The 18,586-nt window shown below is 41.4% G+C and overlaps 1 protein-coding gene across 2 annotated transcripts in view; it reads right to left on the reverse strand.

Moving 5' to 3' along the window:
• Positions 1-14,772, reverse strand: part of PDPK1 (3-phosphoinositide dependent protein kinase 1) — a 37,576-nt gene extending 22,804 nt beyond the window's left edge. The window contains exons 1-2 of one of the 2 annotated variants that reach the window (XM_085309857.1): positions 14,622-14,772; positions 2,029-2,089 (exon numbers count right to left, since the gene is read on the reverse strand). In XM_085309857.1, coding sequence (XP_085165983.1) covers positions 2,029-2,031 — 3 coding nt within the window. In that variant the 5' untranslated portion in view covers positions 2,032-2,089; positions 14,622-14,772. The remainder of the gene's footprint in view (positions 1-2,028; positions 2,090-14,621) is intronic. The other variant, XM_085309855.1, reaches the window with a different exon arrangement.
• Positions 14,773-18,586: the final 3,814 nt, after the last annotated feature.

Genomic DNA, 18,586 nt, shown 5'->3' on the forward strand with positions numbered 1-18,586 from the left:
AGTTTACAGATATCAATTCCTGCAAGATTAACTATTATTAATTATTGTAAATAGTATCTTCCAAGAAGCATAAGGGAAAGATTTTATTTACAGTCTGAGTACTGCCTATTTGCTCTAAGATCTCTACAGCTCCTCTGSGCTTTTTCCAAGAACTAAAAGTAAACTGATAGGGTAGCAGATCAAGAATAGATAATAGCTTCTTTTATTAGACCTTGTTTGCACTCTGTGATATAATAGAGACTGATGAAAAATCCATCTATTATGATAACTACTTGTTATGTTTTGTGCAGCTTTTCTGGAGAAAAATGGGTAGGGAGGTGGACAAAAAACTTAAAGACAGATGAGAATTCTGCTTTTCAAAATGTTCACTAACTCTTCCAGAGAATTAGGGATGTAGCATTAWTCTCACTGGATGAAAAAAAGTGCACTGATCCTATTATTATGAAAACAGTACATATTTTAATGTATGTGAACTATGGGGCACAGTTCCTTTAATGCCTTAGTCTATGGGGTATTTTAGCTGATGCTTTCCTCAGTATCACGTTACTGTCCTCTACATTCTTATAGTTCAGTTGAAGCTCCTTTCCTTTGGACAGCTACTCAAATGACAGCCTGTATAAAGAAATACAGTGACTAGATTTCAAACAGGATTGTATACTCCTCTTTCCAGAAGACAGTAAAATACCACTCAACAATTTCAGTGATACCACTATAAGAAAATTTCCAAGAATTGAAATAAATATAAAATGTGTACATAAAATTGACTAAATATTAGGATTTAAATCACGAACTTGCTCTAGTCAGGCTATCCTAGAGCAACTGAGGGTGTGCAGGTAGACAAAGCAGCAGCATTGTGGAGGATCCTTCTGCTAAAAAGATTGTTTATGGGGTTGGCCAGGCAGGCGGAACCACACGCGCGTGCACACACGAGCGCGCGTGCACACACACACACACACACACACACACAGTCTGCACAAGAGATTATGGAGAAAATGAAAATGAAAAAGAGTTGCTAGATAGAGAACACTTTCCTGAACAATATCTGAAGTCACAATGAATATAAAGTACAGATAAATCCTGATGAAAGAATAAGGAGAGAAGTAAAGGATTACATAGGAAAACAGGGTTATTTCCAGCCAAGGTATAGCCGAGTCAGTTGGTCCCTTGACTTTCTCAAAGAAAAGTCAAGATTAGGAGCAAGAAGGACAAAAATGCAGAAGTCTTAAAGTATTGATTACTCAGGAAATGACAAAACTATTCAATCCATAGGTATCCTGTGCTTAAATATTTACAGGAAAGGTCACATCTGCACTCACTTGTCTTTCCACACACCTCATATTCTTGTTCAGTATTTTGTGTCCTGCATAATTTGTTTTATTTTAAATGATTCCTAAAAACGTGCCTGCAATGAATGTAAGAGTTTTTCCTACATATAAGGCTTCACACATCAGAGACTGAATACAGGCTAGATCACCCAGTCTAACCCAGTACAACTACTCTTTTGTAAAAGTCAGATTAAAATTTCTATTTCTGTAGTTTCAAGGCATTTTACTGAGATAGCAAGTCAATCATTCTGAAGAATTTAAAAAACTTTATTTACTGCATCTGCTGTCTTCAAAAGCTTGATACTGCTCTCTTTCCAGCAAGGATCGACATTTCTCCATTGACAACCCAGTGAAAGCAGATCCTTGCATAATGACAGCAGATTTGCTTCCCTTACCTTTTGCACACCATGGATCACCATGGACCATACTGATATCCACTGTTCTAATCTTTCTAAATCTACTTTAGATTGGTCTCCGGCACTACCTCTTTCCTCAAGCTCCTATGGGTGGTGTTTCTAATTTATTTCCACAGAAAAATTGCCTGCTTCTTAGTGCAACATGCTGCAAGTTTGAAAACCTTGTAAGGGAAAATATAACAAGGCTGTTGAAGTTAAGGGGAATTATAGATCAACAGTCATATCAAAAACTTCAGTAACTGATTTTTGCTAAGTCACTAGTAACAGGATTGCTTTTATTTACATACCATGTAGAATATGTGCTTACACGGTTCTTTTCCCCCCTCTTCCCTGCAAACAGCAGAAAAACTGTAAGAAGAAAACTTGAATCAAAATCAATGCAAAAAGCCTATTAATTATCACTACTTTATTGCTTTTATACTTTGCTCACTGCCCCTTCTGTTAACTTTTATTATATGTAAGCACATAGTATGCATCACACAAATATCAAATTGCTCTAAAGCAAGTACAACCACAACAGCTACTTTTCTACTAGCTTTTCCTCACTGCAAATTTTGCAACACTGCTTTGCTCATACAGTTCCACCAACAGAAACAGCTGCAAAAATACTCATAGAGACTGGACCTTCTCACACTACCAGTAAGCATCCTTTACTCCTACGCTTTCTGACATGCTACTGACAACTGAAGGTAACTGACAGTATCTTTCCTATCACTGAAACTATACTAGCAAAATCTCATTGCTGACAGTCAGTGTGAATAAGGTCCTGAACTATTGTTTATCTCCTAAAAAATACCCAGTCTACTGCAATCTTACTGAACTCTCCGTCTGCATTAAGTCATATGACAGTAATGATCAGAAAAGCTCTTCCATCCACTTACCTACAGCCCAATTCTTTTGGAATCAGATCCTGCTACCAGAAAGTTCTATTTATACAAAGCAAGAGGAGTATCTCACCTCAGTTGGTACCCTTGCTTTGATTATAAACAATGCTGATAAGACTGAATATACGAGAACATTGGCACAATCCTCCTATGCATACGTTTTATGGTAAACTGAATTACAGGTCTACTAAACAAAAAAATGTAAATAAAAACCCATTAGATATTTGCCTTGCATTATGTAATATCTGAACTGCAGAATACCGTTCAGAAAAATCAATAGAAAATATTCTAAGTAAAACTGGTTAGATTTTTAAACACCTTTAACAGTCATCACAAAATAAGGATCCCTTCCAATGTACACCTGGACTGATTCTCAAACAAAAAAGGCTGAAAGAAAATGAGAATAATTGCATAAATTTAAAGACTGGGAGAAAATAAATACATACAATTTGGCCAAAAAGTACCTCTCAGGGTTTTCATTCTTCAGTAAATTAAGACAGCTAGCAAGATCTTGCTTTTGTCTCTACCAATATATTACTACAAATCAAAATATAGTCCAAGAATTTAGGAATCATGGTGGGAAAAAAGTGGACAAGAGTGCACACAAAGATTGTAAGCTGGTCCATCTCTGGATATACAGAATTAGAAAGCAGCAACTAGGAGAAATGAAGTCTTACTGCTAATATTAGTAGGCAAATATTACAGAGAAAACCCAGTCTCAGAAGAAAAACAAGACACTGACCCCCTGAAAAAACATCTAATCATCTGACTAGACTGAGCTCATGAAATCTTTGTCTTGGCCCTGTGATGTCAGAGAATATGAACTCTTAACACGTAGTAGATTAGGACAACCTGCAGTTCAACACAGGTCATAATGATGTAAGAATTACTGAGTGGTTTACACTATGAGTGTCAGACTAAATCATAAGAATTTCACAGACTATCAGGAAGATAAAMCAATCCAAACATGTATGCCCTACATCAGCAGCAAGGTCTAAATGACAAACAATCTGATTCAGAAAGCAATACAGCAGTGATCTAGGATCTGTTTAAATTATCTTTTCAATTGCAAGAGGAGTTTGAGAGGCTTTCAAAACTGATACTGTATGACATAATATAGAATATCTTTCCCTCACTGTCCTAGTACCCTCTCCCAATCACAGCTGGTACATCTCCACCAATCATAATTCTTTGATAGAAAACCAGAAGAAAGATATTCCAACAGGGGTATCCAGATTATGTTCAAATTAATAAGCTGGTCTTCAGATCAGAACATGGAACCCATCAATTATCTGTGCATCTAAGGATGCACAAAGACCTTTAATTCACACCGAGAGGAAATATTTACTTTCACTGGACAGTGGTATTCTAATTTTAGAGATAAAACTTACTGTTTTTCAGTACTGCGATTCAGCCCAGGACAGTCAAAAGATAGATAGGCTAGTTCTGATGGGCTTGCAAACTATTTTGACATTTACATACAAGAAAATTCTGAAACTTATTTTATATTGCTTATAAGTTAAACATTGAAAATGTGGGGTCTCCTAAGGATTTATCTACAAAATGCAAGGGGAAAAAAATGAACAGCTAGATAGTTCATATATATATATACACACACATATACACATATATATGTATGTATATAGAGCCTTTCCATCATAGATTGGTGTGTCAGAGGGTTGACAAAGATGCAGCAATTGCATCTCCCATATAGCTTTTATCTGAAAAGGGGGATAAGAAGGGGTACTTACTGATATTAAGCTCAGCCATCCCATTGGCCTCCTTCCTCTCATTATACCAAAATAAAAACGTTTACCTTCTCCAGGTTTTCCAATACCTATTTGTGATAGCTTTTACTGACTAGAGTGCAACACCCCCATGTATTCCAAAAGAAGAAAAAAATCATCAGTCAGGTACTCAGGTGGGCGTGAATGTATGTCCTCGTAACATTCTTGTAAGAATTTAGGTAAAAGCAGTATGGTTCAGCTACAAAAAGCATGAGCCAATACACAAAAAAAACCCACTGAGTTGGAATAACAAAATCCAACTAAAAGTCTTAYTTTTCAGGGCAGAGAACACTGGACATGTGGCACTTCCATTACATACCAATTCCTTCCAGGAGTGGCTTGCAGGAGGGATAATGATTATCATGTGATCCATATCCATAAGATATATCTTCAACACTAGTTTTCCCTTTCACAAACTCTATGTTGCTACAGCACAGTAACTGCAGTGAATGAAGGCAACCCAGAATAATAGCACGTTCTCATAACCTGCAGTAAACACCAATCCTTGCACATTTTATCTTGTCCACTACTTATTCCTGGACCTTTTGCCTAGAAATGGACTATCAGACTTTTTAAGCAACCTAGAGCATCTTCTTCCTATTAACGGATTGTGCATGTGTCGCTACAGAAACACTATACTACACAATTATTTAAACTTCATTGTTCACCAGCATCCATTTATACCTGCTTAGAAGTTTGCAAGCCAGCTTGAAGACTTTAACAATAAATCTGTTTGTCAACACTGCTACTGCTATTAAAGAATTAAAACACTTGACTAAAGAAAAAAACAAAATCCATTCACCTGCCTCAGTAAGTGTTACTACATGCTGTCAGACTAAGTCTTGTGATTATAATACAAAAGTCAAGCATGTGATGGATACCACACAACTCAGATTATGTCAGACCGCAGCAATATTTTTGTTTATTCTGAATGCACTACACAACTAGAAAGCTACTTGCTCACTTAATAGGTTAACTCTGGCATACAAAAATAAACAGCCATATAAAAAGAAATGTACAACACCATAGTAACTGGGAGATACTGAAAATATGTCCTCTACTCAGCCCTGGTGAGGCCTCATCTCGAGTACTGTGTCCAGTTCTGGGCTCCCCGGTACAAGAGAGACATGGAGCTACTGGAGAGAGTCCAGCGTAGGGCTACAAAGATGATCAGAGGGCTGCAGCACCTGCCCTACGAGGAACGGCTGCGAGAGCTGGGCCTCTTTAGCCTGGGGAAGAGAAGACTGAGCGGGGACCTTATCAATGTGTACAAGTACCTGAAGGGAGGGTGTCAAGGGGACGGGGACAAACTCTTTTCAGTTGTCCCGTATGACAGGACAAGAGGCCATGGGCAGAAATTGAAGCACGGGAAGTTCTGCCTGACCGTGAGGGGGAATTTCTTCACTGTGAGAGTGTCGGAGCACTGGAATAGGTTGCCCAGAGAGGTGGTAGAGTCTCCTTCTCTGGAGATATTCAAGGCCCGCCTGGATGCAACCCTGTCTAACATGCTCTAGGTGACCCTGCCTAGCAGGGAGGTTGGACTAGATGATCTCCAGAGGTCCCTTCCAACCTTACTGATTCTATGACATGTACCCCACTCATACTTCCAGCTTCACAGAAGATTACACACCTCCCCAACCAGGAAGGCACACCACTAGACTGGAATGGTAAGAAAACCAGAACTAGAAGCATGTTTTCAGATTCTGAAATCTGACAAAAAGAATGCCAAGGATTTTAAAGAACAGCAGTCAATCTTCATACACTAAAAAGAAGAAATGGGATTCATATAGGATCTTCATGTACTGAAAGGAAGAGAGATGGGATTCAGCTCACCAAGCGGGGCACATTTGCCTTTGCAAACAAGCTGGCTAGCCTAGTAAAGAGGGCTTTAAACTGGGTAGGAGGAGGGAGGGGGGTGTTATACACAAGTTGAGTTGGGGGGCCTCCAACGAGTGCTTGCAGCTGGGGATGTCTGTTTGGGACATGGCTATGGGGGACCCCTGTACACCCTTCCCAGGAAACCTGCAGGCATGACTGCCTCTTTGAAATGTCTGTACACCAATGCATGCAGCATGGGGAACAAACAGAAGGAGCTGGAGATCTGTGTGYGGTCACAGAGCCCTGATCTCATTGCAGTCACAGAGACATGGTGGGATAGCCCACATGACTGGAATGCTGCCATGGATGGCTATATGCTTTTTAGGAAAGACAGGCCAGGGAGGCGAAGTGGTGGAATTGCTCTTTATGTGAGAGAGCAACTGGAATGCATCGAGCTCTGCCTAGGGGTGGAGGAGGAGGCAGCACTCAAGAGCTTATTGGTAAAGATCAAAGGGCAGGCCAGCATGGGGGACACTGTTGTGGGTGTCCACTACAGGCCACCTGACCAGGAAGAGAAAGTTGACGAGGCCTTCTATAGGCAGCTGGAAGTAGCCTCACAATCTCACAGGCCCTGATTCTCATGGGGGACTTGAGCCACCCTGACATCTGCTGGAGGGACAGCACAGCAAGGCACAAGCAGTCCAGGAGGCTCCTGCAATGCACTGATGATAACTTCTTGTCACAAATGGTGACAAATGCTTCAGTCTTCACTGCTAACGGCAGCCCCCAGGAATCCCAGAGCGTGGACGTGAGGGAGAAAGTCCAGAGAAGGGAAGACTTTCCTTTGGTCRAGGAGGATAGGATTAGAGACCTTCTGGGCAGGCTAGACATCCACAAATGCATGGGCCCGGATGGGATGCACCCACGGGTACTGAGGGAGCTGGCGGATGTTGTTGCCAGGCCGCTCTCCATCACCTTTGAAAGGTCCTGGAGAACTGGAGAGGTGCCTGAGGACTGGAAGAAAGCCAGTGTCACTCCAGTCTTCAAGAAGGGCAAGAAGGAGGACCCAGGCAACTACACGCCAGTCAGCCTCGCCTCCATCCCTGGAAAGGTGATGGAACAGCTCCTTCTGGATGTCATCTCCAGACGTATGGAGGGAAAGGTGATCAGGAGTAGTCAGCATGGATCCACCAAGGGCAACTCCTGCTTAACCAATCTGATCGCCTTCTCTGATGGAATGACTGGCTGGGTAGATGAGGGGAGATCAGTGGACRTTGTGTACYTTGACTTCAGCAAGGCTTTTGACACTGTCTCCCATAACATCCTCCGAGATAAGCTCAGGAGGTGCGGRTTAGACGAGTGGACAGTGAGGTGGCTTGAGAACTGGCTGAAAGGCAGAGCTCAGAGGGTCGTCCTCGGTGGTGTGGAGTCTAGTTGGAGGCCTGTGGCTAGTGGCGTCCCCCAGGGCTCAGTACTGGGTCCCATCCTGTTCAACTTATTCATCAATGACCTGGATGAGGGGACGGAGTGCCTCCTCAGCAAGTTTGCTGATGATACCAAGCTGGGAGGAGTGGCTGACACACCTGARGGTTGTGCTGCCATTCAGAGAGACCCTGGACAGGCTGGAGAGCTGGGCGGAGAGGAACCTCCTGAGGTTCAACAAGGGCAAGTGCAGAGTCCTGCGCCTAGGGAGAAATAACCCTAGGCACCAGTACAAGCCGGGGGCTGACCTGCTGGAGAACAGCTCTGCGGAGAAGGACCTGGGAGTGCTGGTGGATGACAGATTGACCATGAGCCAGCAATGTGCCCTTGTGGCCAAGAAGGCCAATGCTATCCTGGGGTGCAYTGGGAAGACTGTTGCCAGCAGGTCAAGGGAGGTGATCCTGCCCCTCTCCTCAGCCCTGGTGAGGCCTCATCTCGAGTACTGTGTCCAGTTCTGGGCTCCCCGGTACAAGAGAGACATGGAGCTACTGGAGAGAGTCCAGCRTAGGGCTACAAAGATGATCAGAGGGCTGCAGCACCTGCCCTACGAGGAACGGCTGCGAGAGCTGGGCCTCTTTAGCCTGGGGAAGAGAAGACTGAGCGGGGACCTTATCAATGTGTACAAGTACCTGAAGGGAGGGTGTCAAGGGGACGGGGACAAACTCTTTTCAGTTGCCCCGTGTAACAGGACAAGAGGCCATGGGCAGAAATTGAAGCACGGGAAGTTCTGCCTGACCGTGAGGGGGAATTTCTTCACTGTGAGAGTGACGGAGCACTGGAACAGGTTGTCCAGAGAGGTGGTAGAGTCTCCTTCTCTGGAGATATTCAAGGCCCGCCTGGATGCAACCCTGTCTARCATGCTCTAGGTGACCCTGCCTAGCAGGGAGGTTGGACTAGATGATCTCCAGAGGTTCCTTCCAACCTTAATGATTCTATGAAATATATACATTTTTAAAATCAGTAGCTAAATAGTACACTAACAAATTCCTAGGGCATTTCTGAAAATTAAACATTAAAAACTTACTTCAGTGAGCTTTCTCTGTGCAGCAAAGATCTCAAAAAGGAGAGTTAAAACATCTTGTTTAAAAAATCCCRTTAAAATAGGGTCATTAAAGCCCTTCTTAAAATTCTATTTAATTCTTAAAATTGTATTTAGTTACAAAGATGCCCATTATATCTCCCCTGGACAACAGGATATTTTTTCTAGAGAGTGAGCAGAATTCTTCAAGTTGCAGGAAACACAGTCCATCCCAAGTTATTAGCTATCAGTAGATATAAAACATTATAAAATCAAACATTCCTCTTGTATAATACAGTGGTTTGTGTTTACGCTGTGCAAAGCTGCATGAGCACTCTTTCCAATCTCATCTTCAAATGGTATGTAAGTATTAACATAGAGAACTTAAGATCAAGCTCATAACTCTAATTGCGTATTAACTTCACATATCTTCAAAAAAATGTGACTGTTACAGTTAGGAAAACATCTGTTTGTCTACAGCCAAACAATTTACCAAAATTTATATATTTTGATCAAGTTTCCATTCTGAAGGTTCATAAATGGCTAACAATTTCTGCATTTAAAAGAACAGCATTGAAAACGCATGTTTCAGTTATAAAAGCTATTTTTACACAATTTTGTTTTGCAAAAGAATTAAAAGTTGCATAAATCTATCTGGAATTAAATTCTCTGATCTCAGAAGTTGTCATGTGACAAATATATTGCTTTAAAGTCAGTTCTTACAAATAAACTATACAACTTTCTATATATATCAGTTATATAAAAGGAGAAGGGTATTTTTGTTTGTTTAAGCTGACTGCCATGACAACTATCTGATTAAACAAGTCTAGGCTGTGACCCACCAGAGTGGCTAAGCCCACCTTCATGCACAGTATCAATGACTCAACTGAAACCACTCAAACACACCAAAGATAAGCATGCAATGAGGCATTAGCACTGCAGAAACCTGGTCCGAAATAATTTCTATCTAAATATCTTTATAGAAATCAGCAGTATTTAAGAGAAAAGAACAACTTCTTCAAGAGTAATGCCTTTCAAGATTAAAGATTGAGTATTAATGAAAGTAGCAAGTCTGGAGCAGATAGTTCTTCAAAGACACTGTTCTACCTAAACTGGCTAGGAACTTCAATAGTGGAAAGCAAATGGTATGGGAAAAAAAAATCAAGGTGACAGCYTGCTCAATATAATGACAATCCTAATTCAATGAAAAATAGTTACAGTAATATGGAGGTAAGGCTGAGAACACTTGCAATTACTAAGTCTTATGATGATTTATTATCTCCAATAATATATAAGCCATAGCTAACCTGACATAATACCATGCTGCAATAGCCTATCAGAAATTGTTTAGAAAAAATATTTTCAGGGACATTTCATTGTTTTATTGTAGGGAACAAGTAAACTGCTAAAAAAAAAAAAGAAGTCTTTAATAAACAGTTTTGTGTCTCCTGTTTGAAATTCATTTTTAAAAGATACTAAAAATCCTATATTCAAACCTACCCATTCCTCTAAAACTACTCCACAAGATTAATTTTGAAGGGATGTATCAAATCTACTTAAGCCTTCTGAATGTATGTTCTCAGAAAGCTCGTGGTATACGTAGAAGTGGCTTAAAGTTTAGGGAAACATTATTATTACTCATACAAAACTCTCAAAGAACAAGACGCAAACCTCAGCTCTGATCCTCTGACTTCCATTTTCTTAATAACTGAACCGATCACCTACTACCAGCCCTTTACTTTCTGCAGCAAATCTATAATGCAATTTATCTATAAGTGATTCACATAATTCATGTAAATCATGTAATAGCAGCAGTGTAACTCACGGAAAGGAGAATTTGGAAGCATGGAGAACACTCCTTCATTGTTAGAACTGTTTTGATTTTTCATTGAGGGAATAAAGCTATTTCATTCACAAGACTGATTTTGTTTCTACTAAAATAACTGTTATACATACACTTACATATAGAGCATTGTTGACTCAAACGTTTTAGTTAATGCACATACCTCTTTCTAAACTTGACAGCCTTACATATATGCATGGCATTTCCTGTCACTAATTTCCAGGATTCTAATTCCAAGTTCAGGTAAGGATTAAAGCTAATGAAAGGATTTGTGAGAACCTGCATACCAGTCAGTTACCTCTAACCCCCTCTACAGCTAAGCAAAGTACTTAAGTTCCAAGCACCTTCAGGGGCAGAGACTATTTAAGGCCCACCCCCCAATCCTCAAAACAGACCTAAAACAGGAAACCACAAAAATCTCTAAGCACCTAAAGACAGACTATGGCCCAAATAGCTATATATGTAAACAAACCACTGAGAATTCATTTCATACAAACAGATTCAGGCCAGCTCACATGAAAATAAAAGCTGTCTGCAATAGTAATAGTCTGGATCACATCCTACATATTTAGGTATCTGATGAAACACACTAATATTAAAAGATGTTGTGCAGCATGGACTGGGGCTTCTGCTAATAAACTCTAAAGGATTTCCTATCCTCAGATCCTTGCTAGTAATGCTAATATTTAGGTGGTAAAGAGAACAGTTTTGGGTCAGATAGATGAGCAGTCATACAGAGGCAGCAGTAACAAGATTGGAAAGCACAATAAAGGATTGTAAATTAAATTATTGCAGGATTACTGAAGAACTGAACATCAAATTTAGCATGTTATTTTCAGAACAATGTGCTAAACAGTTTTACCTGTGCAACTTTTCACCATAAATAATTACAGAATATTTGCCAGGCGAAGTATTTATAGTTTGTCTTTTAAAGCAGAAAGACAGTCTCAACTTCAGTATTTCATCATCTAACAATCCATTTATTTCTTACAGCACTATTGATTAGACTCCATAAGGTCTGAAAAATTAGAGTCTAGATCAGAGTACTATTGATTAGACTCCGTAAGGTCTGAAAAATTAGAGTCTAGATCAAAAAAATAACTTTTTCCCTATGATACCTACCAGTGTTATATCTACTCCTTTCATATACCTAAGTTAGACCTTAGTAACTTTTGATAAGCTTACCTACAAATAAGGAAAGGGAATAACTTTCCATATTAAAATGTAATTTCTCACTTGCATTTTTTTTTCTGATGCTACAAATGTGCTAGTTCTACAGCCATCCACACAGCCTTTTTAGAAAAATTGTTGAAAAGGTACAGGTTTGGTATTAAAAAAACAAAACCTTACAAAAATATTTCATGGCTTTATGTAGCAAACCTACTTTTATTACTTTGCCACCATACCAAATTCTTCAGTCTAACAAAGTGACTGCACTTCTGGTTTCATGCCTTCTGTACTAAGATTCCTGCAAGCACCTCAACAGTCAGCATCCCTTTCTAATTTCCTCCTGCAATGTTACCTTTCAACATTTTTACTATCTCCTTTAGAGAAGTGAAATCAGCCTAATTACCCAAAGAATAATTGCTTCGAAAAAGAAAAAAAAAAGAGACCATCTCTATATTTCTTTTCACTAGGTACCAGTACTTCCTATGTTAGAAATACAAATGCATATCAAATTGCTTGTTAAACTTCTTATACTTTTYGTCTTTCAGCACCATCTTCAGCTCTTGACATCTGCATCGTTTACTACTTTCTTTTATTTGAGCCTGCTTTGGTAAGAGATCTACAAAAAACTTATCACAGTTTTTTGCCTGTCCATAAGTTTTAAAACTAGCTGCAGCCTTCTGCCGAAAACCCAAGAGCAGAGGATTTTAAGCAGACAGGCACGTAGGAGAGAAAACAAAAACAAAATAAAATCCTCAAGCTTGTCTGAAAGTTTTATACCTACAAATAATTACAAACAAAACTCTTATCATAGCCTAATTTCTAGTGTAGATACAGAATTTACTCTGTTAAGAACCTAGGTCTTTCAAATTATACTTTATATCAGCTTCAAAGCAACAACAAATATATTCTGTATACTAACATTTTTGTTCAGATATATCAATGACTATACTACAGATCTGATCAGCATAGAAAAACTAATAGAATGGGATATCTCTTATAATAATTGCTAGAGTAGCTAAACTTTCCAGTGAAGATGTTTTTGAAGTTGAAGATGTAAATATCCATTTTTCCAAGACAGCTCACTTCAAGAAAATTTTTTGCAGTAGTGAGATGCAATATTCTTAATAAATGTATTAGCAGCAAATAATTAAGACCACACTGACACCTGTAACTAAAGCAGGACTAAGCTATTTCCTTGTTAAAAATGGAGTTCTCAAATTTGATATCACATCTTCAGAAGGCAGTTGAATGTTCTAAGTAATTCCCTGCCACACACATACATGTACATAAACATTAGCTATTTTGGCAAAGAAAATGCTGAAATACTCTGTTCAAAGTGTGCTCTATTATCCGCTCCAAGTCTTTCAAGTTTCTAGCAAAATAATCACAAAAATCACAAATGTCAGTATTTCCACTACATAAACATTAATAGCACCTGTTTAGAGCCACCTCTATCCGCTAATGCCCATCAGTACACTTGCCTGAACAGAGAAATCGTAAACAGGACGAAAAGAACACAAATTAAGTTACCCTAAATATTTTTTTGAAGGGAGGAGTAGAAATGATGGTCAACTTCACTAATCCTCTTTCTGTACATATCTCTTACAGAGAGGGACCTGAACTGCACATGAAAAAGCAACAGAAATGGCAGTGTTCGGAGGCAGAATCCTGGAAAAAAAAAGCAATCAGCAAGGACAGAAGCATGAAGGGAAACATCTCCTCTGTTTAGAAGTGTCCATGTGCACAGAAGTAATTTCTGTTGCAGAGAAACAGTCATGTGGAGCTCTACAGAGTGGCAAGAAAGCAAAACTAATTGCTTTCATAATCAAGCACTGCTTTATTTCATAATCCTCAATACAGTATCTCATGTACTCCCCTATAGGACTATTACACATATTAACTACCATTTTTAGTCAACAAATAGGAATATTTGGAACACCCTGATGAAATGGAAAAAAGGCACATTGTGCGAAAAGAAGAGCATGCTGTGAAACAGGACTTCAAGAATCAATTAAGCTATGCCACGGTCTCCATTCAGAAGACCCTCCTTAGCCAATTCCAGTTCATGAAAGAAAAGTCTGAGTGCTGCAGAGTGAAGCTTGTCAGCTTGTGAGAATAAGTGAGCTGACAGAAAAAACATGAGAAATGCAAAAGCATAGCAGTATACACATAGGGATAAGGAATGCTCCACTGCCAGCTGGCCATACTGACATCACTGAATATCGATAATTAYTTTAGTTTAAAAAGGGCACTTTCTTTGTAATGGAATTTTTACTTTAACTAAAAAGTGTAGTCTACAACACATATTAAAATATACCATTTCCACCTCTGCGTATCAGCTGTATCCCTGTCCTACACTAAGCACTGCTCACAAAACTTGAGTGTTTTGGACTGCGAGCCTAGACAGCTATGTTTAAAAGCGGGCCTCGCGGTCTCCCTGGCGTGCCGGTCTGAGATACAAAAGAGGTCGGTGAGAGTAACTGACGGCTCGACCAGGCAACGACGCAGAGCTTCCGGCGGGGACAGCCCGGCAAAGGCCCGCCGGTGCTCCGCACCCGGAACCGAGCCGCCTGTGCCAGGCGCCGCGGGGCGCCTGAGCTCGGGGCCTCGCCGCCTCGCTCGGCCCGCCCGTGCCCGGCAGGAGCCGCGCTGCGACCCGCGTCGCCTCGAGCGACGAGGAGCGGAAAGAGGGTCGGGAGCGGCGGCGCCCGCCCGGCCTCCGAGCGAGAGGGAGGCGCCCGCGCCCCCCGAAAAACCCTACCGCGGCGAGGGCCCAGCCGCCGGCAGCGTGCAGGGCGCGGGTGGCCGCCCTCTCCCGGCCCGGCCCGGCCGGGTCTCGCCTCGCCTGCCCCAGCGGCGCGGCGCGGCCCGCACTCACCAGGGGGCTGCTGGTGCTGGCCATGGGCCCCGCCCGGCCGGCGCGGCCCGCGCTCCCCTCGCCCTTTAAGATTCCAGCGCACGGCCGCCGCGCCCGAGCCAATGGGGCGCCCGCATCCTCCGCCCGTGACGTCACCCACAACAATGCCCCCCTCGCCGCCGGCGGAACTTCCGTGCACCCCGCCCTCTCATTGGCGCCAACAGCTGCCGCTCAAGTGAGCGCCCGGACGGAGCGCCGGCTCCGTCGCACTCGACTTCCGCAGCAGCCAAGAGCACGCGCAGTTGCAGGCGTGACGCCACCGGCTCCACTTCCTGTCAGCAGACTGAGAGGGGCGAGGGCGGAAGGGGGCGCGGCAGCCTGGCAGCACTCCCGCGCCAGCCGCCATCTTATGCCACATCCGGGTTCGCGCCGCGCCGGCAAGGCATTGTGGGAGTGGCGTCACGCCCGGTGTGCGGAGCGGTGCTGTGTCGTTGGCGGCGGCTCCGTGTCGCGCTTCGCGCTGGACCTTGCGGCGAGCGGAGCGGAGCGGGCCGGGCGGCGGGAGCGCCCGAGAGCCGCGGAGCAGCTGTCGGCGCGGCGGGGCGGGCCGCGGCCGGATGCTCTGGCCAGCTCTGCACGGAGTCGGAAATAGCAGCCGTTCTCGTGCTTTAGGCCGGGCTATGAGAGCTTTGTCCTCGCCGACCTTCGTGTTGCCCTTTCCCTGTATAATCAGTACCTTTCCTTAGAGTTTTGTATAGGGCACATTGAGTCTTCTTTTTTTCAGTAATAAATTCAAATGCGTAGTAAATACAGTGTCATTGCATGTGTTTTTTAATTAAAAACCTGGTTCTCAGAAAGTAATAAAATTTCCTTGGGCATCCCTTATGTGAATTCACTGAATTATATGCGCATTTCATTGTAAGGCCTGCCTTTGCAGTCTGAGAGCTATGAATAATAATTACGTCCYATAAATAGTATACTTAACAACACCGCTTTTCAATTACAGTATGGTGTAACTAACGAGAACATAATTTCTTAGGTTATGCACACAAAGCATGTGCCCAGCTTCTCTTGCGTATCTTTGTTCACAAGCAATAAAAATATATTTTGTTTACAAGAGTCAGACAGATGCAGTCTGAACCACTAGGATCACAGGCACATTGAGAATTGATGGGCCATTTGTGCCAGACATACTGTACCAAGCAATTTGAATTCATCACATCTCTTTGAGGGATTGTTTAAAAAAGCTAAYGTTGACAAGAACCATCTTGTTTAATGCTAATAAACCAAAGCAGAATCCACAACATAATGAGCTTCAAATGGGGGAATGGGATCAGTCGTTAGTGTCCCAATGTTGAACTACTCTCTTCAGAAAGATTTTCTTAATGGCTAGTCTAAATCCTCTTTCCTACATGATGATTTTGTCTTCTTTTCCTTCAGTGAACAAGAACAACCAACAATCTTTATAAGATTTCTTTTAAATATTTTCACCCTTCTTGTTTTCAGACTATATCCAAATTCTTGGCCTTTCTCATAGGTGATATTTTTCTTCTACAGCTTCTTCCCAATTGATTTATATCTTCCTGAGGGTGCAGTGCCTAGACCTGGATATACTAGCCTCTGAAGCCTCATTTTGATAAGTATAAGGAAGTAGCTACCTACTATGATTTTTCAAATGATGTCTCTTATTATGTGCTAGAATAATTTTGCTGTTTGCCATAACACCTCTTTATTAGCTTATTTATCTTACAGTATACTGCAGCTCTCATATCCTATTTTGATATGCTACTGCTAAACTAGTTATTCCCTAGTGTGTATTTGTGTAGTTTCATTCTCTTTCCAAGTATTGATTTTCACCTTATTTAGACTGTATTTATAATTTCTCAAAATCAGTCCGCCTCTCATTTTTGTGTGCAAAAGAATTCAAATCATTCCTACAACAGCATCACAATCTTCCAAGCATATTTTCCATTTCTTCATCAAAAGTAACGAAAAGATGGAGTAGGACAAACATCCAGCTAGGATAGACTATCACTTGAAATGCCCTTTCAGTTTAGTGGGGAATTATTAATGATTAGTTGCCAATACACTTTTCAAAAAGAGTGTAATCACCATTCGTAAGTCTGGGTGGTGTCGTTAAGGCCAACTAACTTCCTTACTTTTCTATTAAACTGTGTCCAAAGAAAAATCTTAGTAAAGTTATGTAATATCTACTGCTTCTCCTTCATCAGCCAGCCAGCTACCTTGTCAAAGAAGGAAGTTGATTGAGTCAGTCTAGATTGGTTTTCAGCTTTTAATCCTCTTGAGTTATTTAACATTGATTTTTTTTTCAGTAATTTAGTCCAGAATCTTTTTAAGGAATGAACTTAGGCTGGTTGATTTATCATTCTTTTGGACCACATTTCCTATACTTAAAGATGCTACTATTTATCTTTCAGCAGTCCTCTGCTCTGTGACTTCCCAGAAATAACTTCCAGTGTTTCTGACTGCTTCAGCTAGTTACATGTTGTTTTGCAAATATATTTTGGGTAAATTCCATTTGGCCCTATAGAATTTAACATACCTGTATAAACAGTTTAACTCAAATCTTCTCTGTCTTGGTGTCATCTGATTAAAATGAATCATTTTAATTCTCTTACTAATTAAACTATTTGGTGCTATTGAAACATTCCTTCTTCACGCTGCTCTTCCTTTTTCCTCAGACTGCTGACATGCTTGTAAATTGTTGTGTACTTTTACAGTTAGTTTTCCACCAACAGAAATTTTGTAAATAAAAATCTCTACTGTACAAGTTTTCAATAGGTTCAATATCCTAACGCTGTAAGGCAAAGCCATAGGACTCCACAGTGTTGTCTCCAACTCCAAGGATGAGTCAGGACACCTCTTTGGTGGGTAGAGGAACACTGTCCAGACTGAAAGGCTTCATTTGTAATGATGTGCTGGTATTTCAAGAAACACCTTGAGATACGGTTGTATGCTGTACTGCTGCTGTTCTTAAGGGCCATTCTTTGTTTTCCTAAAGGAAAATACTACAGTTTTTGTCTGATGTTGCTTAAGCAGCATACTCTAGTAAATAGTGCCTGTCGTTATGCTGTTCCTTGGCTTGCACATCTTGCGGTATGCCTGCTTCGTAGAGCTGATCTGCAGCCCTAGCTAGCATGGTAAGCAGTGACACAAATGCATCAGAAGATGATGCCCATCTAAGTTAACCTTACTGTACTGCAGAGTGAGCCTATACCGAACTGTTTTGGTGCATGCAGCTTAACTGAGTAAGCGCATAATATTATTATGAGCCTGCCTTTCTTCAGGTCTTCCTTTTGTTTTTGTTCACAACTCACAGTTGTATAACATTTGAAATAGCTGTAAACACCTCCCTGTGAGATCCATAACTTTTAGTAGTTTGGTGAAGTGCCTGATGCTTGTTGAGTGCTATAGAAATAAACATGAAGMTGGACCCTTCGATCATCTGCGTGCACTATCTTGATATTGTCTATTCTTTGAGCCAAAATTGTCAACAGATGAGCAACAGAATTTTGCCAGAGCAAGTGGGGAAGAATTCACATTTTGGCCAGGGAGGCTCTGTTTGAATTCACACATAAAAACCAGCAGGGTGACAAAGCATTCAATAGCCATGGATCGTACTACAATATTAATGCCCTACCTGACCTACACAAAGGTCTCTTGCTAATTGCTAGAGTTTTCCCTATTTCCACTAGAAATCATATATTCATAGAATCAGTGAGGTTGKAAGGGACCTCTGGAGGTCATCTAGTCCAACCTCCCTGCTCAGCAGGGTCACCTAGAGCGTGTTAGACAGGGTTGCATCCAGGCGGGCCTTGAATATCTCCAGAGAAGGAGACTCTACCACCTCTCTGGACAACCTGTTCCAGTGCTCCGTCACTCTCACAGTGAAGAAATTCCCCTTCACGGTCAGGCAGAACTTCCCGTGCTTCAATTTCTGCCCATGGCCTCTTGTCCTGTCACAC

The sequence above is a fragment of the Rhea americana genome, unplaced genomic scaffold (assembly GCF_003343005.1).
Source record: "Rhea americana isolate MKP2758 unplaced genomic scaffold, rheAme1 scaffold_305, whole genome shotgun sequence".
NCBI lineage: Eukaryota > Metazoa > Chordata > Aves > Rheiformes > Rheidae > Rhea > Rhea americana.